Source organism: Hydractinia symbiolongicarpus, chromosome 1 (genome assembly GCF_029227915.1).
Source record: "Hydractinia symbiolongicarpus strain clone_291-10 chromosome 1, HSymV2.1, whole genome shotgun sequence".
NCBI lineage: Eukaryota > Metazoa > Cnidaria > Hydrozoa > Anthoathecata > Hydractiniidae > Hydractinia > Hydractinia symbiolongicarpus.
This window is the reverse complement of record NC_079875.1, coordinates 4,911,651-4,938,608: the sequence shown is the minus strand read 5'-3', so window position 1 is coordinate 4,938,608 and position 26,958 is coordinate 4,911,651. Positions and strand designations below refer to the sequence as shown.

Below are 26,958 nucleotides of genomic sequence, written 5' to 3'. Positions count from 1 at the left end.
CGTCCGACCTTCATCGTCACAGAGAATACTGCGAGAAGAGTGCGCAACCATGCAAGTTAAGTATAACCAGAACATGGGAGAGGGTAGGTGCCCTGTACCTTAATACAGCTTTCAGACGAATGTTTTCGTGATGTAATACCAAATAAAAAAACATGTTCAATAAAGTTTGAAAAATCTTTTTAAAAGGGGAAAGAGAAATCAAATATGTTTAGTATTAATGAAAACCTGACGGCAACAAACGGTAGCAGTGTTTGAACGCAACGTAACCTATCAGTTTATGCAATCAATTTATTTGGTAAGCAAGATTAATAAATTATGTACAATAATTCATCAATAACTTTATAACTATGCATCTTCAAATTTATTTTAGTAAACCATTGTAAATAATTGTATTAGAACGAAAATGGAGAGCGAACATACAGAGCACCATACGTTCCATTTTGATAAAAACTTTTTGCGCAGTTTATTTTTACACTAAGTGTAAATCTCACAAAAACAAGTCATAACATCTTAGTTTTATTTTCAATTTTGGTTTTTGTTCACACAACTATAATCTTTTAATGTATAATAAGCTTCAAAACACACCGCTCATGTTTTTGTTATATTTTTGATAACGTCTCGCTTCATAACAGGATTACCAGTTATTCGGTTCTTTTTTGCCACTATTAGCGAATTATCCAGTATGTATTGCAGACAGCATACTTGCAATTTTGTAGTTTTGTCTTAGTAATGTCATTCCACCTCATTAACATAAGATTGCCATGCGTTCTGATTTTGACACCACCTTTCGCAGGTTTCCAAATTAGACGTTTTTCGGTACGCCTTCTTTGCGCCTCAAAGTCCAATAGCAAGGAGTGTTTGATGATCTAAAACCAATGCTAACTCTGGTGAGGCGTAATAATTATCCAGGGTCAAATGAAAAACTTCATCTGTTTCCTCAAAGATAAAACCACCTTTGATAGGTACTACAATGTGTCAATGGTTGCCAGTAACTTACGCCCTTTATATTGCGGTAACGTGGTATCAGAACAATCTTCGTACTTAGTGTCTGTACCTGCATAAATAATAAAACGAGACAAATACCCACTACTGCTCTCAAACAGCATGAACAGTTTGACATCATAACGTTCTCTTTTGGACCGTATGTATACCGGCCTTTCAAGAGGGAAAGATATCGTCAATGGCAAGTTTTTTTTCCGGCGTATAATTTGCTTCATAGTTTTTACCAAGCTTACCTATAATGAAAACCCTAAGCTTATGTAAGTGGTCTGCCTTATAGTTGTTTATGTTAGAAAAATGAAACATAATCTGGAGCAAATGAAATCTGTTCTGACTGATAAGTCTTTGAAAAATTGGGGGTTGAAATACTAATAAATAATTACTCCAATACATATCAATCTCTGGCTTGCGCTTGATTCTCATTAGCATAATAAAAGTGTTGTAAGAAATACCCAGATCTCATCAGCATCTGTATCAACCCATTTAGCAAACAAACTCTTCTTCTTGGTTTCAATTCGCTCCATAATTTATCTCTTCTTGAGTTTTAAATACAATAATAGTATTTAATTGCCAGTCCGAAGACACTCACTGAATAAAAAAACACTTCAATCTTAAAAACACAAGAGAGCTGCCTCGTTCGCTACCACGATTTCTTGAATATCGAAATACAACATTGGTCGCACTTACTACCATAAAACGCAATGTTGTAAAGTCAGTTTTTAATTTCGTAAATAAAAACACGCGTTATTATCTCTTGTGTTATTCGACACGTTTCTCCCTAATTTGAATATATCTCCGTAAAGGTTGGCTAACTATGACAAAATTGTCGATCTCTCGGAGGAGTCGTCGTCGTACCACGGCAAAACTAATACGTTATCCGCTTTGCTGCTACCGTAATAATCGAAAAAACTGCATATCGTATTAAAAAGAAGTCCAGAAGTTCTGTCTCCCACACGATACAGCAATAAAAATTAAAAAATTAAATTGTTCAAGAATTATACATGGCTAAAAACGTGATCTAATATTTGCTCCAGAGTTTAGAAAAATTTAAATAAAAAATACAAAGAACAAAAAAATCAAATACAAAAGTTAAGAACTCCAACATAACACATTTTCTCTCCGGTTCATTGAGTGTTCAGGACTCGACAGATATCTTCCTAAAGTTGACCAAATTCTGCCTACCGGCCAATTTCTTAAACTCTTTATATTGGACAATTGTCAAATAACATGTTATTTTATATACATCTCTTCACTGAAACCTTGCAACAAAGTTTGTGATTATTTTTAACACTGACATAATCATCTCGTAAAAAGGATGACATTTTTATGTTGCCTCTGCTTTCCTTTTAAATTTTGGTTGTTGAGCGCTGTTACACGTTCAAGAAAACAAATACAACCATTCCTTTGAAACGATGAAACAAAGCACCGTATATACAAAGCGGGTCAGGTTAAACGGTAGCTTAAAAAGGTCAGTGGTGGATTTACGGCATGTCAAGCTAGTCGGGGGGACGTACTAAATTTTCGTCAAAAGCCTTGTTGTTGCAATTTTAAAATAATATTTTTCTTAAGCACAAAAATCTTCCCAGGTGGCTTTCCTAAAATGCGCCGCGTTGAACTTCTATAGAATTTCTAACCATAATACACACACGCATATATTTTATAGTTGAGCGCATATTCATCAATGATATGGCGCAATACGTACAAAACTGCTTAATTATCCTGCAAGTAACTTCGCATGTTATTTTATTAGGGGGCACAAAATTCAGTTATTTGCTTTAATTCACCGTAAAAATTGTAGCATATACCCCCTATTTTAATCTTGCTGTACTTCGACTTAATTGTTGTATTATGGGGTGAAAAATACAAATAATGGTAACATGTGACCGTAAAAGGCATAAGACAACCCCCGTAATTTTGACAAAAGTACGTCGAATTTCATCTAGAATATTCATTAAGGGGTAGTGGCTTGTGAAATACCGTTAAAAACAGAAACAAATGGTGCTTTACTTCGTCGTACAATAGTTTTTCGCTACAAAAATTAAAATAATAAACAACAAATTTACTTTTAAAGACTTTAGGAGATTTATTCTCAAGGTCATAAACAGCAAAGAAATAAGACCTTGACAAAAATTGTGCAACTACCCCGGTCTATATAACTAACACAAATTTCATAGCTCAGTGATTTTTTATCTTACAAGTTCAAAAATACTATAAAAAAAGTATTTTTGCACAATTTATCTACATTCTAACTAGCTAAAAACACATTAGAAACATTACAAAATCTGCTTCTACCTATAACACCATTCATCGATAAACAAAGTTTACCAGAAAATAGTATTTTTCGAGGTCTTTTAAAGTAAACTATTGCTTTTTTTCTCACACACGCTTTCATAAAACAGTACTCTTATTTGGCTGGTCACTATAAATCTATTGAAATATGCTCTCCAGCGTAGAGTTAGCCATGCAGTATACAAACAAATTTATAGTTCCTTAAAAAAAGCCTTCTGGATAGTGAATAATAATACACAAGATTTTTTTCAAAGCGTGCAGAAATTTTGACCTCAACACAGGGTGTGTAAACCGGCACTTTATGAAACATGTCATATAAAGTAAACCGGCTTTAAATCTTAGTATAAAAGTAGCTTATATATAGGCCTGTCCCTGCTTGGTTTTCCTCATCTTGGTTTTATTTTATTTTTATAATGGGATTTTATGCGCTTAGTAAAAAACGCCTTTTAGCGCCTTGCCCATTTCTTAGTGACTTTGTAAAGAAATGGACTAACTTGTTTAAATTCCTGTATCCGCCCCTTAAGGTTTTTAAAAATTAGTACTTTCAATTGCCGGATTCAAATTTAATAAATCCGTAAACAGATTGGGTTTTGTGAGGCGATGAAACGATAACTGTATTTTAATTGTTAATTATGTTAATTGTTTCAAAAAAAATTAAAAAATTGCAAAAAAATACTTATGTTCCATAGATGTGTTAGCCAAAAAATAATAATTTTTCGGTCAGAATCATATGTTTACCACAGTTGCTTGGTAACTGTGGAATAATCTGTATTCTCATTCAAAATGGCGGTTCCAGGCGTGCAATTTGCATATGTTTTATGTCAACAAATTGCAATCACAGATAAATAAGTGATTCTATTATTAAAAAACGAACCGGAGTTGGAACTTCATTTATGCTACCTATAGAAATAACAATAACTTATTCTCAATTGAATTTCAGAGATAGAAAAGGTATTCCCGCGTTTTTATTTATTAAGAATATGCTGTATTAGAATGCCAGGCTGAGATCTCACGTTAAACACAATAGGTATTTTTGTTTAGAACAATAAAGAAAAAAGAATAATGGCCAGCATAGTTATAATGTTGATATTCTTATATAAAAAAAGATTCACTACTCGTATAGTATCTTTTAATTTTGGAGTTAGATTTTAAAAACCAGTACGGTTGTTTGTACGAAATTTGTTCTTATCTTTTATATTTTAATTTTCCCATTGATAATTGTTCGTTGCACCTGTCAGTACAAACACGAAATACGTCGATTCCAAGATTATTTTGAATTGAAAATTTTTTGAAATCTGCTATGTGTATATGCATCAGTTATTTATCTGTTTCCCTATCGGTTTGAAGGAATTGTAAATTTTGTCAACCGCGGGATGGCTGCATCGTTTTCCTGAATTTTTTTGTTTTTCATGGCAAACCCAAAAAGAAATATGCTGTTTAATATCTAATTTTACGTTTAAATAAGTTGTAGCTAGTACTAAAGATGTACAGTATGGCAGACAAGGCTTATAACATTCTTGCGTATACACTTTTCGGAATTCCGCTATCATTTAATTTATTTGGAATTTATTGTTTGTATCTACAGAAACGAAGAAAGGACAATCAGAAAATATTTTTGTATTCACTTAGTGCAACCGAAGTAATAAGCACAATTGTTTTTATCGTTAAAATAACCATAGAATTATATCCTCACATTGAACGGAATGTACAAAAGATTTTCATGGCAGTATTTGGTGGATCGCAACTTATATTTTATTTAATAATGATATTGCTTACATTAGACAGATTAGTATGCGTCTTGCTTCATATGAAGTATAAGTTTTATGTAACCAATAAGGTCGTGTGTAAAGTAATGTATGGATGTTTTTTGACTGGCTTGGTCGCAGTAATACCACTTTATTTTACACACGATGAACTGCAAAAGCACCGCGTTTTTGCTCACGGGCTTATAATCTGTGACAGTGTGATTGTTTTTACGGCTATCTTTACCTACGCGTGTATTTCGTTTATATTATATCTCCAGCGCAAGAAATTATTTTACCAGAAACAACGCAATACAACACTCCGAAAACAGCATGTGGTGCCAGCTCTGATAATTTCTTCGTATGTTTTATTTTACGCCATACCAGATGCTCTGATGCTTTTTACTGACTTTGATGAAAAGGAACAATTGATTGTTGGCTTCGGTTGGATGATTGGACTGACATTAGATCCTATAATCTATATCTTTTTCCATGAAGATACAAGAAATATTGCTCTAAACACACTGAAATGCACCTTATGGATTCGTCAACAAAGATGTTTTCATCTAAATACTGTTAGAGAATCTAAAGTTAGATCTTAGTGCCATGTAAGGAATTAAAAAGAGTGGAGTTCTGTTTGACTAAAGTTTAGTTTCACTCGCATGGAGGCTGCAGTTACATGAGTTGTTGTCGCAGCATTCATGGTACTGTAATAGAACATGACTCATCACAAATTATTTGCGCACTTCTTTGTAGCTATTTATTATGTTTAAAGAATAAAAGAATTATTCCTTGCTCCCTAAACAAGTGCACCTGTTGTTAAAATATTAGAAAAACATTATACAGTAAAAAAAAGAATACATTTAATACATTAATTTCACAAAAAGGTAAACCTAACCGGAATCAAAGTTTGGAATACAAAAAGACATAGTTTTAAATCGAAATATCCGGAAAAGGAGAAGTGTAGTTTGCCAGAATTTTTATTCATCGGTGTATCGCAACTAAAGCAAATTTTTTGCAGGAAATTGATTAATATTAGAGATTATTGTCCAAGGTTCGATAAATTGGAATCAAAATAATACTGCTTATAACTTACCTGCTACAATGATTAATGTGCTTGGAAAAGAGGTTTATAAACACAAGTGGAATGTTAAGAAGACTTTCACCGTAACAACATTGTTATCAAGCATAGCCCTAGAAAAAAAGATTTGTGTTACCACTCCAAACTTCCGGAAAATAACTCGGGTTTCCAAATTTTCTAGTACCCATACTAATTTCATGGGCACAAAATGAAAACATATAGACAGAGACTATCTATATTGACTATTATTAATGTATATAGAGCAACGGAATATATTTTTCATGCATTCTTGCTATTGAAAACAAATAGTAATGCTTGGTAGCTAGCTAGTTACCTGAACAAGACGACTTTCAACTGTAAAATAAAGTACTCCATATTTTTATGAAATAACGTAAGAATGTGTATTTCTTTTACGTGCAGTGCTCTGTATTAGTATTCAGCTAGCTCATAAGCTTATTCTAATGAATTGAGTTGCATATTGATGTGTGTTGGTAAAGTCAAGAAATATGAATAACTATTTTAATAACTTCTTACAATTATAGTTGTTGACCCGTGGAAGAATTCACGGTTTGCCCATCACCATAAAGTAGTGAATTATACGCCGACATTTAAAACAAAACTGCATGCAACAATTTTAAGCAGACAGAATACGGGTATTAATAAAAGAGACTAGCTGGGTAACCAGGCCCTCAAGTACAAGTAGACCGTGCCACACATCCAGGAGCACTTAGTGCATTTACGAAAAACATGATGAAAACACAGTGTACTCTTTAGCTAGTAACGGTAGTTAGCCACAACCCAAGCTGCAGTGTAGCTAGTAGCGGTAGTTAGCCACAACCCAAGCTGCAGTGTAGTATGAATCTGATTGGTGAAAATAACAAACAAAGAAACAATAATGTTGGCTATTGTATGAAGCATTTATACTAAACTATATTAGAACCTGAACAGCACAGCATAAATACAACTAGCTAGCTAGTTCTGGCTAGGCTGCTTCGTACGATGTACGCTTGCCGCCAGAATCTTAAAATTGGTTTGTTTAAGATTTATACATGGCTGGAAAACATGATGAAATATGTAACTCAAGTTTAAAATACATAAAACAACCTACCGTGAAAACATATAAAAAATTGTAAATTAGATGATGAGAAGATAAAAAAGGGTAAAAACGAAACCATCAAAACGACTAACGCTAACCCTTTAAAACTTTCTTTCTGCACTCAGCAAAGGGCTACAATGTGTACAGGGGTTTGTTACGTATAAGCAGTTGTACCGATACAGTATGGCCAGAAAAACGAAAGAATCGCACCTATTTACTGTTAAAATTGTAATTAGATGAGAAAATCTTTAATTTCTTGTTACTAGCGTGACAGGTGTTTTGTAACCGCAATAATATTCCGAATATGTTTTATTTTATTGAATTTAATTTTTGATTTTTAATTAAAAAATAGTTATTTCTTTTGGGTTTTTTTTTGGTTTCTTTTTGTTCTTGTTTTGTTTGTTTTTTCTTTTTTACACAAGCGCTTATTGCTAAAATCAAAAGAAAAAGAGAAAAATAAATAAAAGCAAAAAAGCTTTAAAGATTACAGAAACATTGTAAAATCTCATAGACCTTGAAGCTTTGTAATTGCTTTAGTTATCAGAAAGAGATTTTAACTCTTGCTTTTAAAATCTCGTCTCGAATTGTTCTTCATCTTATTTTCATCAATTTCTATTTCAGACAGGTAAGTGATAAAAAATACTGAATTAATCTCTTTTTTAAATTACCATTAGAACGATCACATAAAGAAAGATAGCTGAAATTAAAATATATATATATATAATTAAGAAAATGGAGAAGAAGGAGTACTATATAATAATCTATACGATTCTTTCAACTTCGTTATTTCTAAATATATTTGGGATTTATTGTTTGTATAAACAAGTTGAAAGAAAAGACAATCAAAAGATATTTTTGTGCTTGCTAAGTACGTGCGAAGCAATACTGGCAATAATTTGGTATGTCATACTTGCGTTGGAGTTGATACCTTCTATTCACAAAACGAACTACTTGAGACTACTCTTATGTACTTTTGGAGGAGTTCACGTTACATTCTATTTAATACTGTCATTGATTTCACTGGATAGATTAGTATGCGTGTTGCTTCATTTAAAGTATAATTATTACATAACGAACACAATCGTTCGTAGAGCAATGTATGGATGTTATTCGGTTGGTTTGATAGCTACAGTAGTGCTATACTTTGTAGGTCGTGCGGGAATGTATGTGGGTATTAATTACACAGTAATAACCTTCGACAGTGTGGTTTTTTCAACAGCCATTTTTTCATATATCGGTATAGGATTGGCGTTAAACCATCACAACAAAAAATTTTCTCATCCAAAACGAAACAAAAAAATGCTCAGAAAACAACATGTGATTCCGGCTTTAATTATTTCTTCGTACGTTCTATTTTATGTTGTGCCGGATTTTTTGTTCTTGGTTGTAGGGTATGCTGGAAAAGATAAATGGATTGTGAGTATTTTGTGGTCCCTTGGTATGACCATTGATCCTATCATTTATGTATTTCTGAATGGAAGGACAAGAAACGTTGCACTGAACGTCTTCAAATGTGGATAAAATATAAGATATGAATAACTAAATTGTCCATTACAATTCCATAAAGTGCAATTTCATTTTGAACATTCATTTTAAAGTGAGTGTTGACGGTGTATAAACCGAGCTTAGATTAAAGTAATTTACGAAAACTAAATACACGTTTCCATAGTCAGTGAAATTGCATTTTACTTTCGCATTTAAATTGTGATTTCCATATACACAACCTAATTATGTGCTTCAAGAAAGAAATGTTTCTTCGTTGGGTTACTTACAGTTCAACTGAAACATTTGACTGAAAAGGATATGAATCATGTTTAAACTAAAATCTAGCAGCAATAATTAGACAGGAATACGAACCGAATAAATTGACAATTAATTCACGTACATATGTACAAATTCGAATGAACTAGATTTATTAAGTTGGAAACAGGAAAAAGAAATCACCCTTTATTTTTCAAATTTCTATACTTGTCCAGCATTTTACACTAGTTGTTGAAGTAGATTAGCTGTGAACCTTCATCGTACGCCTTAGTAACCGAAAGCAGGTGCTCGGAACCGCCTTTCACGTGACGTTTCTGCTCTGATCGCCATCTTCCATGCTTATTTTCATAGTCGGCATTTGCTGCAGCAGTTTTTCCGCTAGATCAAAATTCTGTTTTTTTCCAGACTAATGGATTCCAGTGCCGTTAGTACAACTTCACGTGTTGTAGTGTAACTTACCGCATTAGCAGCCGCGACTTTTTCTTTTTTTAAGTATGTTTTTTTGAATTCACTGTTATACCCTGAAATTTTGTGACTTTTCGTAACTTTTATTGGACATTCTGATTCTAATTTTTCTCCGATTTTCTCTGTAAATTTCCGTGGTAAGCCATTTGTGAACAGGGTTTCAGATATAGTTTCCCCTTCCCACGCACAGCAATGCGATACTGGGCGTTAATAGGTTGCTGATAGGTTAGTCCAAAAGGTTTCAATTCAGAGCGACGCACATTAAAAGCCGAGCATTAAAAGCTCTCAAAGCCGTTGTAAATTCGAAAATGAGCGTCATTTGTGTCATTTTTTCAGTTTTTGAAATTTGGTTAAAGGTATGAAGCTATTGCAGTGTAAGAACTATTTTTCATCTTAATTTTCATTTCCCGAATGAAGTGACAGCATTTGAATTTTAATTTCCTCCTTGTTTGAGCATCACTAAGAGGTGAACACAAAATGTCAAAAAGTATCTTGAATTACTTCACCGCAAATGCAAAGAATGCGAAAGCTAGTCAAACTCGAGCAGTGGAAGCATCTTCATCAATGAATGGCGTAAAATAATTCTAAATGACTGGTAGGCATCTGGGGTGGTTGACGCCGTACAAGACGGCAGGAGTGGTGAAGTGATTGATTTTAATCACTTTTAATTAAAGATAACATAGGAGAAACTAGACAACAAATAATTAATTTTTTCTAAAACTTTCCCATGACTGCGTTAATTTTATGCAACGAAAGAGTAATTTTTTGGAAAATAACGTTAATTTTATGCTCCAAAAATGCATATTTTCCATAAACCACGTTAATTTTCTGCGCGTTAATTTTCTGAGTTGTTAGTAAAGTGATTCGTTAATTTCCTCCCAATATCAATTATATGTACTGGCCAGTTAGAACGCTTGAGGGTAATGCTTTAAAGCTTAAGGAAACATTCCTATCTTGTATGCATCACTGTGTCAACCGTAACACATTTCCCGGAAATACATTATACAAAACTTGTGAGCACGAAGAAATCAATGATGCTACGTGGTTGAGATTTGATACTCCCCAGCACATAAAGCTTCGAAAAATATCATCTTCGACGACAAACTACTCATTTAGAGGTACGGATCTCACAACCCTAATTTGATATCAAGAAAAAAAATTTGACTTGACTATTATATGACAAAGTTATTTGAATTTTTAGGTTTTTCACGCACTTAAAATCCGCTGCCTTCCTAAAAGTGTTTCGAACAAGAAAATGAACAATTAGCTGTCCTAGACCATAACCTTAAATGATTTTAAACAGGCAATGAAGATAAAGAAAAATAAACGCTCTTTTGTTCCCAAGTTAATGGTGTCTTGGCGCAGGTACTCGAAGCGCTTTGTAGCCAAGATTTTTTTGCGTGACATTGCCTTAGCTGCACATTTCCGTGCAGTGGACAGAGAAAAGGATTGCCGAAAAAGAAGAAAAAGATCCTTCGAAACACCTGCTGAAAGGACCCTGTGGAGAGGAAATTGTAGAAAACTCGATGAAATACTAACGACGTAGTCTTCAGGTTTATTTTTAGTTCTGTTAGCTAGGAGACCCTGCATAATGTTTTTACCACCAGGAAATTAGAATTGGTTATAAGGTGGAAAAGATTAAGCTGAGTCTCAAACGATTTTTCTGTGGTCATAATACTGACGGCGCTTTTTGATTAATTAATTCTATTGTTCTTTGCTCACGTTTTCAATATCGGGAAATCCTTGGTTTTGAGCGTGAATGGCCTCACTTACCCGAACAGATATAATTAATTCTTGGATTATTTAAGAGGGTAAGATGTTACCACGCCGACCTTGTGCTCATTGCTTGATTGTTATTTGGGTTAGGGTTAGAAGTGGATTTCAATTTTGGGGATTTGCTCTGACATTTGTTTGCGTCTAAGCTTTCGATTGAAAGAAACTGAAATAGATATCCTCAAAAAAAATTAGTTTACTAAGCTATAGTTCTCCTATTTTCTCCATCGCTATCAGTGTTATATGTTACCCACGATAAATCAGATAAATTCTTCGTTCCATTTGCATTTAAACTGTAATCCAAGTATTCTGATTCCGACTCATCCGAAAAACAAATGTGTTGAATTAAAAATAAAACATATAATTATGCATCATGCAAAATTAAGGACAAAGTTTTTCCAACTCTGAATCATCTATCTACCGTAAATATTTAATACTTTAAAACATTTCAAGCGGAGTCTAAACACGATTCAGTCAGTAGAATATCAGCGCAGATATAATTTGCATATATAATTTTTTGGCCACTATGACGTCAATTAAGGAGCCATTATGAATTTCAAAGTTCGACAAAAAGCGTGAGCATGCTAAAGTCGCATGAAGAGAGTTAGAAGAAAATTCAAAAGTTTATTCGAAAGTTAAAGTCTTAAAATTATAAATCTTTTTTGTGAATTTTTCAAATATGTTTCTCCGATCTGGGCACGATTCAATGAAGGTATTTGCAACATGAATGGAGCTTTTATCATGGATGATTGATAGAGAATATAAGCTTTTTTGACCATTCTTGATCGGAGCCATGTTTTGATTCTCCCTAACATCGAGAAGGATCTTTTCGGTGTGACAGATGTTGCACCAGAAGTTAGGATTAAACGTGTAATGATAATACAATTTGAAAAAAGCATTCGTTTTTCGCGCGAAAACGATCGAATTGTATTGACTACTGCTTCGAGATTGATTGAAGGTTTCTCATTTAAAAATGCAAACCATTATTGTAACTCAAAGTCCTGCACAAACGAAGGAGTTTTGCTGGTATCTAAAAAAAATTTCTCTGCAAAATATTGGGGCGTCCGTCGACGCGATCACTGCGCGCGCGCGATCCCTGAAAATAAAAGTTAATGCAAGAGTAATGCTTACATATAATATTAGTTTAGTTGATTCTAAGGGTGTGAAAAAATTTATGTAAAATTTGATGATACTCTAGCAGGTTTAAAAAAAGAGGACAAAATAATTATGTTTCATATGAGAGAGTGGAATCCAGCATAAAGATTCCTACCCTGTTATTAAGAGAATTTTCTCTTATGTTGGCTTGGGCATTTTTTAAAGCAAAGGAATTTTAATTGCAGTCAAATGTACGTTGCTTCAAGTCAGTCCGTTACAATCCATCTTCTTAATATCAGGTCTTCACCCAAACATGCAGTTGATGTTGCATGTGATGCCTGTCTGCTACAATGAGATATTTTAAGTTTCACAGAAACACAAGTTATACTAGACCAAAGCACATACCATAATGTAAGAGAAGTTATACACAGGTACATCACAATGTATGTCATGATAAGTATCAGATTTTTGCTTTCTGTTGTAAAGACACTGTCCATCTTTTGTCACACGAGAAGATAAATGGTGTGTCGTGTATCTGTAAAATTGTCATTTATGGTAATTCCCTATAAATTATTACTCATTTTTTAAATATTTTTAGTATTTATTTGGTTGGTTTGCTGGAGATATGGATTCCCGATCAACAAGTACCAGTGAACCGAAACACCAACAAAATCAGGTAAGATATATTTCATACACGTTAAACAAGTTTGTATATACTTTAAAAGATCAGATGTACTTTAGTTTACTTCCCTAATAAACACGTTTGGAATGGATAAATGAACCCAAGTATGTTAATGTTTTTTATAGATCGGCCTACAGTGAGCGGGTATGTAAAGAATCTGACTGCTGTGACACTGTCGCGTGTTCGAAAACGCAAATACTTTCAGTTTACACTGCACACTGCAGATGATCACTAGAAAGTTGTATGTTTTTCACCAGAAAGGAAAAGCTCTTATCGAATATTGAAAAGTCTGACTCAACAACAGGATGACAGATTAAAAAGGTTCGTGTAAATGAGCGCAATGAAGTGATGGTAGGGGACATGTTGCACAATGTTAAAAGACTGTAACCTAGACTTCCCAACAATACAGCACCAATCAAATTTCATCACCATAGCTGCTGTAAATAACGAGTCATCACTTTTTGACATAGTTAATGTAGTTCGTTTGGTATACAATTTCGCTTATATTGAATCGTACAATAAAACCATTTCCCCTAAGGAAAGCAACAGTGAAAGATGTCACTGACAATATAGCCATAACGTTTTTCAGAGATTTAGTGTCGAAGGTACAAGAAAAAATCTACTTTCAAGTTAACCAACTCACGGGTCTCAAAATACATGAACACGTGTTTGCTTAGAACCACAGAGGCAACCACAACTGATGAAGTTAACTTCGATTTCTACGAAGAAAATCTTTAAGATTTGGTTTTTGAAGTTGCTACTGGGAGAATAATAAATGTAAAACTGGACACTGGCAGAAAAATTGCTTTGTAATAAATGTAAAAGCGATATTGTCCAAGAAAACGGTATATTTATCTATGATAAATGTAATACGATGGGGACTATTAACAACAATAGTGGACAACTTTTCCAATGAAAAAATAAATTTTGATGCACTCTCATCATCATAGCTAAGAAATTTGATCTGGCCTACACTGACAAATGTAAAGTGGCTAAAGTTACTTTAGGTAGATAAATTTTGGCGAGGATTAAATTTGGCGAAATTCGCCAAATTAAATACTCGCCAAATTTAACATAATTTACCGTTTGCCAAAAAAAATCCCCGCCAAATTTAAAAAATAGGTTTTTTTTTTAATTAAAAAACGAAAAATGTTTTTTTTCCTAAAAAAAACGAACTTTTTTTTATATTTACAACAAGTTTTATAAATACAAGTATAAAGAGGATTTTTACAGGTAAAACTTGTTTTTATATATGCGTTTATTCTTATTTTCTATAAAACATTTTAAGACATAAAAATTCATTTCTTTGTGTCATTCGCCAAAATAAATCCCTGCCAAAATCGCAACTTTTTTATCTGCAAAATATAGTTCCCGTATGTATTTTAAACGCAAATGAAAACCTATAAAAATATACTGATTTAATTTATAATTTTTTGCCGCCACATTTTCACGCTCGCACTGCTACTGCAAAAACAAATTTACATTTTACATTTATTTGCGAATTTACACAATCGCGAATACGCTGTGCGTTTTTTTGTTCCATGTTTGTTTTGTGCTTAGTTTCATTCTACCTTTTTTCTCATACACTCCAATTCGGCTGATCACCAGAAATCTATTGAAATATGCTCTCCAGCGTAGAGTTAAATATATGGTATACAAAATGTGTAGTTCTTTTGCGCATAGAAATTTTGACCTCAACACTGGGTGTTTAAACTGGGATATGCAATCGATAACAACTTGCTTGACATATCAACACTCTGAGCAACAGCAAGTTACAACTCCAATAAAATATTCTCGTTTACCTTTGCTGCTGATGAAGCATTCACACTGAAAACATTCATGATGCAGTCATATCCACCGCAGAAATATCCTTGATTTATCAGAAGCAATTTTCAATTATCCTTTGTCACGTGCCGGGAGAATAATAGAAAATTTATTTGGAATTTTGGCAAGTCGTTTCAAAATTCTCTTAAGACTGATAATTGCAAATGCTGACAACGTAAAGTTTATCACGAAAGCTGCAATAACGCTTCATAATTTCCTTATGATCATTCAATCAGCTACTAATCATACATATTGTCCTCTTAAGCTAGTTGACCAAGAAACAGTGAGTTTTCTAAGGCCTGATCAGAGGCGGTCCACATAGCTGAAGGTAGTGCCTTGGCACATTTTGTATCGCAGGGGTCGCACAACTTCACCAGGGATGCAAAAACAGTATGTGAAGATTTCAAAGTGCATTTCAATTTAAATGAAGTGCTGTAAGCTGGCAAGAAGAAATGGTAAATCTTTTGGATGAAATATCTTAAACATAATTACTGATAAACAATTTTATACATCATAGAGCAACAGTAAACATATAACATTTCTGTGTGAATTAAAAACTGTGACCATATATGTACTAGTATATTAAAAATACTGTTACATAACTTATTGTAACAAAAGTATGTAAAACAAGATGTACAGTGATCTGTAATAAAAAATAACACAAGACCATTCACATTTTTATTACATTGGTAGGTCTGCTCCGAACTCTAATTGAAAAAGAACTCCTTAGATTTTTAATCGAGCTTGTCTGTTCTTTACAACCAGAAGGCTTCTTAATGCAGGAATTAAACGCATGTAAAACAAGCAATCTGCATCATTTTTTCCTTTTATGTCATTGGTTGATGTTGTCTCAACAGGTTTAGTTATGTTATTGCATGTAGTGCTAACATCTTTTAAAAACATTTTCAACATAACATCAACATCAGCCGCCAATTTTCCCCCAGTTTTGTTGCAGTGGAAGTCGGATTATAATAAGGTTCAGGTGGTAAAGACGTTTTAGATGCTGTTAAAGATGTACCATCATTGTCATCATCAGTATTAAGTGACTTTTTCTTGGAAGCCGAGAGTTTTGACATCTTAGGGCTAGTTAAAGAATCCTCAATTCATTTTCAGATAGACAATATGGTTGCTCTGACATATGTGCTGAATATCGAGGCCCTTAACGTACTGGGAGTTAAGGCACCACACGGAAGCAAACGCGCGGATACTCAATCCTTCAGAAAAATGACATTGAGTTTAGATGCCAGAAATAAATCCGGTTGCTTTAACACACTAAATTTCAAGGTACATGTCTATAAAACCGACTCCAGGGCAACAAGGAAATAGATACAATACATTGCAGTTCGAAGAATATGTTCCCTTACGTTTTCTCTACTTTTGCGATGATAAGGTCACTTCTTGCAAAAATGCAAAAAGGGAAAGTGACAATGTTCATTGTGACACAAGACTGGTGTGCTAGTCTACTTGAGTGTTCTGTAGCAAATCTCCTTCTGCTACCACATACCCCAATTTCCTGAAATATCCAGACGGGAATACAACCTTTAATGTAAAACAACCAATTAGGGTTAGCGGTATGTACAGTTTAGAAAGAGAACTGTAGAAAGTTGACCTATGTAAGAAAGCTTGCACTTGTCATAAATAACATTCTTGTTACAAATAGACCTGGGGTAAATTGGTTAGCTGGTGCAATGAACACCAGATTGATCCTATTTAGTTTGATATAAAGCATATTATGAACTAATTAGACATACTTTTTCAACCAGGTGCAGAATATTACACAATAATGGCCATCGGTTTGTTATATCAGCTCACCATAAACACATTTACAGAAAAATATAGGACAACGAAAGTTTGTTCTTTGTTAACTGATGTGTTACCTACCACTGCAACCCAAACACGCTTTATTATCTATTTTACCAACTAACTTTCAACTTGATGACTCTAAAAGCGGCGTGGAGATATTCAGAACTACCTATCCTTGATGTCTAACACATGACCACAAACGGCGACTCTATGTTTTTAGTTAATGTGTGTCGTTCATACACTGGATGTTCATTTAAAAATGTCTAGTGTTAAGAGTAGTAACAAATACTAATTATTTTTATCTACCATGGAACCTTAACAGGAAAAGTCGACTGTGGCTAACTGGGTTAAAAAATTTATTGGATTGGCCGACATTGACAGTAATGCCTTTCGGGGCCATTTAATCAGATCAGCCTCTTCTCTAAAGGTGAGGTTTCGCGGTTTGTCTTTACAAGATGTCTTAGAGTGCAAAGGATATTCAGTATTAGATCGACGAAGACTTTACGAAATAAAACTCCAGTTCTTTTTAATGTATTCGAAGTACCATCTAATACGATCCCTCCCTTATCACCCATATTGGAAGCTTTTTTTCTGTCGCCGTTTTTAACGAACCCGGTTATTAAGTGCTGTGAACAGAATACCATGTTGAAAATATACAGAATTATTATTTCTACGTTTTTTACAAGTCAATTTTATAAGTCCAAACACAATAAAGTATCAGACACAAATTCTATTATTTTTAAATTTCGTAGCAAAAGGTTTGTTCTGTTTACGGCAGCCATTTTATTTTGAAAATCTTTTCTATCAAGCGGGAAATCGATTTCCACTAAGTTCAAAAGAAAAAGAAAAATGCTCCAAACTTTCGCTCGAGCGGAAAATGCAGTCGTGTGGAAACCTACCTTTAGCTACGATTCTTAAATACATAGATACATACACATTATAATAAAAATTGGTTTTGTTTGTTTGTTCTTTTCTAAATAAACCAAATGAAGAAAATTAAAAGAAGTCATTAAAAACTGGTTTTACTTCAGTTTATACTTGCTTAAAAATTCCTAAAATAATAACTCACAATAACATTGCTTCCGCGAGAAAAAAGTAGATAATTTTTAATCCAGTGAAATGGGCAATTACAAGTTTTCAAATCCAGTGTGTTGAAAATAGCCCAACGACAACCACTGCCGCGGCGAAAGGGTAAAACAACTTATCACACTACTCCAAACTTGTGATTTAAAAATATTATAAAGAAATAAGTTACAAATATGTGTCAAATCTAAAATCTTGGTCAAAAATAATACAGGGGCAATTTATATTTATGAATATAAACAAACGCGTTAACGTCCAATGTTCTGCAAAAGTGTTATATAATATTATGGTGTTTCATAGTAATAATACATGTCATGAGTAATTAGTGCGTCCAAAACTGTATAAAAGCATATTCACAAATCTACAATATTTCTCCGCCAATAGTTTCAAACATAAGAAATAATATCTTAAGTTTGTTGATGTTCTTTTATTAAACGTTTGATAGTGTAATTATCAGCAACATCATAAGCAGTTTCACCACGATTGTTTCGTATATTAACATCAATATGTGGTACTGACAACAACAATTTAAGACATTCAATATGACCATGATGAGATGCATAATGTAATGGTGTGTAATTCATAGTGTCTCCGTTGTTAATACTTGTGACGTCATGATTAATTAAAAGTTTTAAAACCTCATAATGACCAAAGCGTGCACTGTAGTGATATGCATTCCATTTATTTCTACTCACAGCATACACATCACTACCAGCATCAATTAAACATTTTACTATTGATGGTTTGTTCTGACGTGAAGCATTCATCAACAGCGTATTTTTATAATAATCTCTCATTTTGACGATCCATGGATTATCAATAAGAATGGTTTGCAATTTCTTGTCATCATCATTTTTAATGATTTCTACAAGCTCTAAACACAAATTATGTGAAAACATATTATCGAAAAAAATTATGACAACAATGACAAAATTGTAGTAACAAAATATTAAAAAACTTGCTGAAACTTTTAAATATTTATTTATTTTCTTTAATATTTCTAGACAATACCAGTCTTAATTGAATGGCGTATACACCAGTATTTGGTTCACATTCGTAAGACGTCAGCACGTCAAGGGTAATGCGATGTCTGCACTGCACATTGCTGATCAGTTTTCTATGCGCTTATTAAACCTATCTCAAACTCTGATTTTGTAAACAAAATGATACTTATTTTGAAAATTGCTCAGTTCACGCATCATGAAAGGACTTTTGTTTTTGCTAAGAACTTTGTATTTTAGGAAAATGTGCTTTTTGTTTGTTTCTACTAGTTAAGATAATTATTTAATTAGCCATAGATCTTGAATCAAATAATTTTAAGGAAGATTTTGGCACCCAAACATACTCATCATGGGAACTAGATTTTCTTATTCTTCATGTTATGCCATTTTTACCACAAAACACAATTTTATTCATTTAGTCTTGTATTTATGTATAGCTTTAGCAATCAGGGCTTTTTTGGTGTAAACGTGGCTAGCAGAGAAATTTGAATGTTTGAATACAGCTAGCTATCCAGGTGATAATTCAACTTTTTTCACCTGCAATAAACGTTTGGAATACACAAAGTTTTTTGTGTCTCTCTGAATGTTTCACAGGCATATATAACTGTGCTAAGTAGTCCACCTGGACAAGCAAGTGACACGTTGTGTTTTTATTAACTATTTGATTGATCACTGCTCACAAATAATATTGCAACTTTTACAGGAACTTATTTCACAAAATTAAACATGTACGCTGGGTGACTCTTTCAGTTATATCACAGGGCTTCGTCCTTGTCTTTTTAATTAAACCAAAGTTCTGGCAAAGTTATTTTTTTTAAAATTATGTTGTCCAAGAGCTCTCTATGGTTATGGCAATATACCTGTAGTTCTATTTTGATTAAAAGCAACATTGTTTCCATTGATTTAAACATAATAATTATTGAAATATGATATCTAAATCACTCTAACGATAAACCTTACGTTGCTGAAAATCTCAAAATCCTTACAGTTAGATTAAATTATCCGTCAGTTTTTGCTGCTGCTACAATCTACAGTAAACCATGTAAACAGTAAAGTAATAGCTAACTTTCATACATACAGATATGTAGTTTCTAATGGCCATGATTTTAAAGTACACTTTAAAATAAAAAGAGTCTGCAAAAAAGACAAAACGTTTTGCTGATTAGGTTTTTTATAAACCACTTTTGTTGTTGATTTTTTCCCTAATTTTTAATTCAGTATCTATGAAGATATAACAATAGTAAAGAAAACACGAAAAACAGCCTTGTATCATTTTAAATAACTTTGGTAGTGCGCGTAAAAAAAACAGAGCCTAAAAGAAGAAAACGAAGTATAAGAAGGGACAAAGCTTAGAAAATGTTCACAAATTATGTAAAAACTTTTTCTTGAATTTTAAATAGGGTTACTCCTAATTTAGGGCAGGGAAACAAAACACGAAATTAGAATTCGAGGGAATTAAAAAATGTGATTAATTTTAAGTGCTGTGATATTCCTTGTTAAACGAAACATTTTTTATGCGGCTTTGTAAAATAGGTTGAAGACCTTCAATTTCGTGTTTTTGTTATTGTGTCTTTGTTGTATCTTTGTGTTAATAAATATTGTTTTGCCACTTATGTACATTGTTGTCCAATTGTATTTGTTTTAAGTTTGTTTACCTGCTGAGTAAGTTAAATTTTGTTAATATAACTTAGTAGAAGGCTGTTTAACAATAAAGTCGTGTAACAAGGAGGTACAATTAGACTACAGGAAATTCCTGTATTGTTGGTACTAATTATAAAAGTTAGGTTCTACTGTAAATATCCAAATTTTTTCTTACATCAGCAATCTTTTTATCATTGCCAACAAAACAGAAGCTGTCTCATTGTTTGTACTTAATTATATTTGCAAACTTCGTAGTTTTTTACAGTGTAAAGACCGTATTCCTAAGTACTTCCTTGTTTACAAGTTTAGTGTCGTTGCTGCAGCGTCCCTTTTATGGCAAAACTCTTCCCCACTTTCAGGTCAAAATGCGCAAGCACCTGATCAAAATAATGTATAGAATCATCTTTCCGGATAAAGCCTGGGGAGATATAAGGGTTTAAAAATTTGAAACACACAAAAAAAAAGTTTTTGTATTTTGTATTTGTATTGAAATTTCTATACCTATTGCCTTTATCGTATAGATCTTGAAACGGTGATCAAGGAAATGTATATGATCTTTTTTGACAAACGGTTGCAGAGATATTGGGATTTGAAGATTTTTTGATGACGTCAATAACCCGTCCATTCCGAAACGGATGGGGTCCCAGGTTTGGGAAACTTACCCGGTCCCAGGTGGTCCCTAGTTACCCACGCGGCAGCATCACAGGAAAATGAACACATCTACTTTGCCTGTTACAGACAGACAGACGGACGGACACACTTAGCGTATTATTATATAGAAGTCGTTAACCCGTGGAACAATCCACGGGAATTAGCTGACGTAATTATTTCGCGCATCTGCTAATAAAAATATTTAGCCCATCTGTTAATGAAAATATTTCGCGCATCTGTTAATGAAATTATTTCGCGAATCTGTTATTAAATTATTTCGCAATCTGTTATTAAATTACTCTGCAGTAGTCATGGTCCCTGGAAATATACACGGAAGCAGTGTAAACTACACTTTTTTATTTTTATAGTATAGTTTATCGGAAGTAGTGTTACGCCGCTTTCTCGTAAAATTCATATATTTAACAACAATTTGTGCATTTTTACGGCCTGAGTTTGATGTAAAAAGAGACTCCTCCCTGCAAATAGCTTTTAAAAAACTAAATTTGACATTTTCTTACACTTTTTGTTCAGTTTAAAAAACAATAAGTTTCAGCAAAAAATAAGCACATCCAGGTTTATTGTTGTCATTAAAAATATAAATGGTTTAAAGATGAAACAAAATTTACAAAATAAATTTCACATTCATGTTTAGAACAAACAAAAAATCACTTACAAAATTTATTGTTCTCCTTCTATTATTAAAAACTTGTTTCTGTTAATGTCCTTGAAAAGGCGCGAATAATTAAAACTTTTTCAATGAAATAGACAACGCAAAGTAATTGTCCGCAACTTTGACCGTAGTTATTTATAACAAAGAAACTGCATCGAAGGAACAATAAAAGTTGATTAACCATGAGTTTTGTATAAAAAACTTTTTACATTAAACTTTTGTGAAACTACGCAAAAGACAAAATAAAATAAAATTATAAAATAGCGTAGCAAAAAGATCAGAGAGCTATGCGTAATTTCGTGCGTGGTTAACACAAGTCGCTTTTGACGCACGAACAGACAGACGGAATACGGCTATTATTATAGAGAATCACTTTCGACTTCCGAAAAATGCACTACACAGTACAACTTTTCGCATTTATTTATGCTAACATTAAAAAATAACTCCATACCTTTAAAAGAATAACACTTCTTAGCAAGCTGCAAACTTCTTGGCTTAACATCGCTAGATAAAAATGTATATTGTAATGCTGTGCTTTTATCAACGTTTAAGGTGTACAGGTACATTTTAATTGTAAATACACATTAAAACATTAACCACATTCCAATCATTTAAAACTATCTTAGACAATATTAACAAATCTGATTTCACAATAACATGTCTTGATTGCTGTAAAATAAATTCGATTAAAGACTATCTGGAATGAATATTGAAGAGCTTCAAAAGTATTTAAGACAACGAGTATTTTCTTCTCTTAAAATTTACCCATGTTGAGTGTTGCTAATATTTCAAAATCACAAGACGCTTATTGATGACATTTAATAGAATCGAACTCTTACTCATAGGCAAAGTTTTAATAAATTACTCATAGGCAAAGTTTTAATAAAGTTTGGTTAAGAAAAAGAGTTAGAACAGCTTTAAATGTCCTGCCGTACACATTAGGACATTCGCATTTAAAAGACCATAATGTTGGTATGTCAAAATTACAAGTATAATGGTGTGGTCTTGACAAACGCAGTCATACCAGCATTAAAATATAAACGAGTTATGAAGCATGCTACTGTGATTTCTTGGAAAAAGCACACAAATTTATAAATGTATGAATGTGGCTTATTTTTAGGTGAAAGGTTTCCTTTACACAAATTTTACAAATGACTATAACATCATTGACATTGTGTCATTTTCGGGTTAACATTTGTTTTTCATGCTCGCATTGGTTGGTAGAAGTATATTTGTATAATCCTCTTCCAACCCGATCTAAACTATATTAAATTCCCCTTATCGCACTCAGCCAAGAATTTCTCTATTTACCTCTGGGCTTTGGCCCAGGAACCATTATGTGTTTATGTTAATTGATGACGCAAATAAACGTTCCCTACTAACAAGTTTCGGTGTGAGTTTAAAATCTATTTAAGTTATGGGTCTGGATGAGTAACAGTAGGTTATTCATTAAATGGGCCACTGATACAAAGTTTTCATTCTAATTTATTTCTATTCAGCCTTATTACAGCAAAGATCCATCTTTTCATGTCGCAAATTCTCTTAACCAACAAGAGAAACTGTATATTCTGTAGCAGGGAACTTCACCAACAACCTAACTCTCCTTCTAGGTTTTTCTCATGCACAAAACAACATTCAGCCAATAACTTAAAATCCTAACATTGCCGGTATTACATCCCCTAACTGAGCAGAGCTGCATATCTTTGGAAGAAGAAAAAAACACTGTGGTTAGTGTTTAGAAACCTTTCTAACCACATAAATTAGACATGGGGTCCAAAACCGCGTTAAAATTCATAATGAAAGAATGCTTTGTCGAATTTATATATACATACTAACATTTTTAATTCTTTCGCAGAAGCTTGAATTGCATTTGGAGTGGGTTTCTCGTACTCTAAAAAAACAGGTAAACAATTGATAAAGTTTAATTATCTTCTCACGAATATTCATTTTATAAAAATGGAAAACACACCTTTCAAACTTTCAACTAAGTTCATTAAATCAGTTACTAATTGCGAATGGTCGGGTTGGCTTTCACATTCATCAATCACGTTATTATAAACAGAAAATTCACTAGAATTTATACCGACAGTAGTGATGTCACGAAGGGAAATTTCCATTTTACCCAATGGATTTGTAAAATGATCTTCTTTGTTCATTTGATGGAGTTGTGAATTAAATGTTGGCACGGTTTTTGGATGAGAGGATAATTTGCGAAGTTGGCGTTCAATCTCCAATTTCTCAGCAACCAATTCGAAATGAGATTTTAAATTAAAACCTTGTACGTAATCTGTAAATTCTTTTACTATGGCATTGTCGACAAAACCAGCAGAAATCAACTTTGCTTTAAATTCTTTTGATTTCTCATGGAATAGTTTTAATAGATCTGCTTCTTCTCTACTTAACATATTGATATACTCTTCAATTCGTTTGAATTTTCTTTCTTTTATTTTAAGAGCGAATATTTCTCTTTCTTTCTGTACATGTTTTAGAGCATCATCATATTTTCTTGTTAAATTTTCCAATATAATTTTTGTTTCATCGAATGAAGTGATAAACGACTGGAACCATTGTTTTGCTTCCAAACCAAAATCAGCAATCGATTTTGTTCTGTGATTCTTGTGTTGCCTGTGTGTGCAATACACACATACAAACAGATTTTCACAATCAATACACACAAATTTTGCAAGTGAGTTGTGTTGCTTACATAATGGTTGGAGTTGCTGCAATTTTTCATTAAAACTGATATTGGTAACAGATTTGTTGACACAAGAATGCATGTTTTGACATTTGTCACAGATCTTTGCACTGCATGTTGTACAGGAGTAGCTGATAATCTGTTTGCATTTTTTACTTTGCTGACATAAATATTTAACCTTTCCACCAACTGACCTATTGACAAAATAATATCATTTTTAATTTGACTAAACTATGTCTTGTTTTGTCCAAACATGGGACCTTCTGGGTACTGCATAACTAATCGACTATATAAACTTTGTGGGAAATGATGCTAAAAAATTTAGGACATTGTAGTATCACTACACTTTACACAATTGTTTCTTCTTTAGAATTTCCTTGTGATAAATTCAAATCGCATGTGCTCACATTATTTATATAATGCTATCATTTATTTCAGAAAATTAAAAATATTGGAAAGTCTAACAAGATGTTTAACAATACTAAATAAAAATTTAACAAGCAAATGTTATGAATACTAGTCGTTAGCCCGTGGAAAAATCCACAGGTTCGCCCGTCCTTTTTATACCGCATTGCGTGCGTCTCGCTATTTGCGCAGCTAAGCTACCATTTTGCTTGACAGACAGACAGACGTATACGGGTAACTTAATATAAATGTGAGGAAAATTTTCAAACATCTGAGCAACAAAACAATTTTTAATTAATTATAATATAAATTAACATTAGGTAACAAATTTAAATCAACTTGATTATCTTAAAAACAGAAAAAAATAAGGAATTTGCTTAGGAAATCTTCTTCTAACCTGAGCTAGACTATATTAAATCACACTCACTCACTAACATACACCATAACACATCTTACACACGCCCCATACACACGCCCCATACACACGCCCCATACAACCAACCTTTCACCTTAATCAACAAAAATTTACTACTTAACAGAAGTAACTTTGAATTTTTTCAAAGTAGAACCTATCCTATAAATAACACTTGTCACAACAACAAAGAAGAAATATATCTTAACTAAAATATTATTATAATCACATGCAATTGTTAGAATGATGTAAAAACACTAACTTACATCTTATCCAAAAGGTCAGTTAATGTATACACATTTGCCAAAGAAGATGTTGTTTCATGTTGATCTACTATTGTCGTTTTAGAACATCTTAATGGACATTTTAGTTCAGCACTTCCATCATCTTGAAATACCAAAACACCATCTAAACAATCTTTACAGTATGCATGACCGCAATTAAGATGTTTCGGTTTATAAAAAGTGTCTAAACAAATTTTGCATTCCAATATCCCAGCAAGATCAACTTTTGATAAAGCCATTTTTCAACTCAAATTTTAAAATTTTCCTAAACATAAAATAGATGCATAACTGTCACAGGAGTTTAAGCATAGGCACAAAGGTTAAAACAATCCTTTAAAGAAGAACGTTGACTCAGAGGAAATAACAGTATAAAAGTTTTATAAGAGCACATTCTTACTATGCACTAAATTGAATGCACAGTAAATAAAAGACAGTATTTTAAAAAAAAATATCAAGTGTCCAACAAGAAAGATACAAAACATATAAAAAAAACATTTTTTTTAAAAGAAACAAGACGTATGATATACGTAAACAACCTCGTGAATAAAGTTTACAAAAAACTGTCTATCAGATTGTGATTTCTGTTATGAAGTTAGACACGACATATTTTTCTATTCAGATAGACAAAAATATGTTACACACTATGCAGTTATTTTTTTTAAATTGATTTGTGAGATCTTCTTGAACAGAAAATTCCTTGAAACTTCAATTTTCAATGGGTCAGTCTGGGGTAAACTGACTGACAGGAAGAAGAATGACCACAAGCCTGACCTAAAATTTGCGACATTCGGTAGACTTCTCAAAAAAGGAACAAGGTATGAGAGTCACTCAGTGAGAAAGAGCAAAATAAAAAAAATAATATACGAGTAAATCTTAATTGTTCGAAAAAGGAAATAGCTGTATTTAAAAAATATATTACCAGATCTGTCACAAACAATATAATTTGCCTTTTGCTTACATTTTATCCAAATTTTGTAAAATCAATGTATTTATTAAATTTATATGGTGGAGCGTCTTTGTTTCTCTTGTACGTAATGTTGTGGAAATTTAATTTTTTGCAGGCTACTTTTCAGGCATTTAGGGAGACCTTAATTCTGCCTACATTCACATTTGTACACTTTGGTGGAAACACCTTTACTTTACCAGTTAGTTAAATAAAGCTTTGGAACACTTATCTTTTTTTTAAAAAAAAAAAAAAAAATAGTTACCAGGATGAGATTCGAACACACGACTACTCCTGTTCCGGTATTCAGAAAGGAAAAAAATTACAATCTTGTGGGACACATTTGCATTTTAATACAAGCTCACGAGCTTGTAAAAAATGTTAAGAAAGACAAAACTACAGTTGGCAATTACGAATTCAAAAATACAGTAAAGGAGGATTGGGAAATTGATTAAGATATTTAAAGAAAAAAAGTCTTGTCCACTATTTTTCCTGATCACTGTGTTAAACTGTCACATATGTGACGTTGTACCAACAATTTTGGATTGCCTGGTGTGAATTAA

The 26,958-nt window shown here is 32.8% G+C and overlaps 1 protein-coding gene and 2 long non-coding RNA genes across 3 annotated transcripts; 1 reads left to right on the top strand and 2 right to left on the bottom strand.

The window, feature by feature from the left end:
- Positions 1-355: 355 nt before the first annotated feature.
- On the bottom strand, positions 356-7,356 carry LOC130632798 (uncharacterized). The gene is made up of 3 exons (XR_008982130.1): positions 7,220-7,356; positions 6,127-6,224; positions 356-1,054 (listed from the first exon to the last, which is right to left on the bottom strand). It is a non-coding gene; the product is annotated as an uncharacterized LOC130632798 (long non-coding RNA).
- Positions 7,357-7,709: 353 nt separating this feature from the next.
- Positions 7,710-13,918, top strand: LOC130632787 (uncharacterized). Its single transcript, XR_008982129.1, has 3 exons — positions 7,710-7,832; positions 12,900-12,977; positions 13,109-13,918. It is a non-coding gene; the product is annotated as an uncharacterized LOC130632787 (long non-coding RNA).
- Positions 13,919-17,868: 3,950 nt separating this feature from the next.
- On the bottom strand, positions 17,869-25,740 carry LOC130632771 (E3 ubiquitin-protein ligase TRIM56-like). Its single transcript, XM_057444501.1, has 5 exons — positions 25,435-25,740; positions 23,626-24,545; positions 23,493-23,547; positions 22,108-22,160; positions 17,869-18,567 (listed from the first exon to the last, which is right to left on the bottom strand). The coding sequence occupies exons 1-5, from the start codon at positions 25,689-25,691 to the stop codon at positions 18,101-18,103; spliced, it is 1,752 nt and encodes a 583-aa protein (XP_057300484.1). The 5' UTR covers positions 25,692-25,740; the 3' UTR covers positions 17,869-18,100.
- Between the last annotated feature and the right edge of the window lie 1,218 nt (positions 25,741-26,958).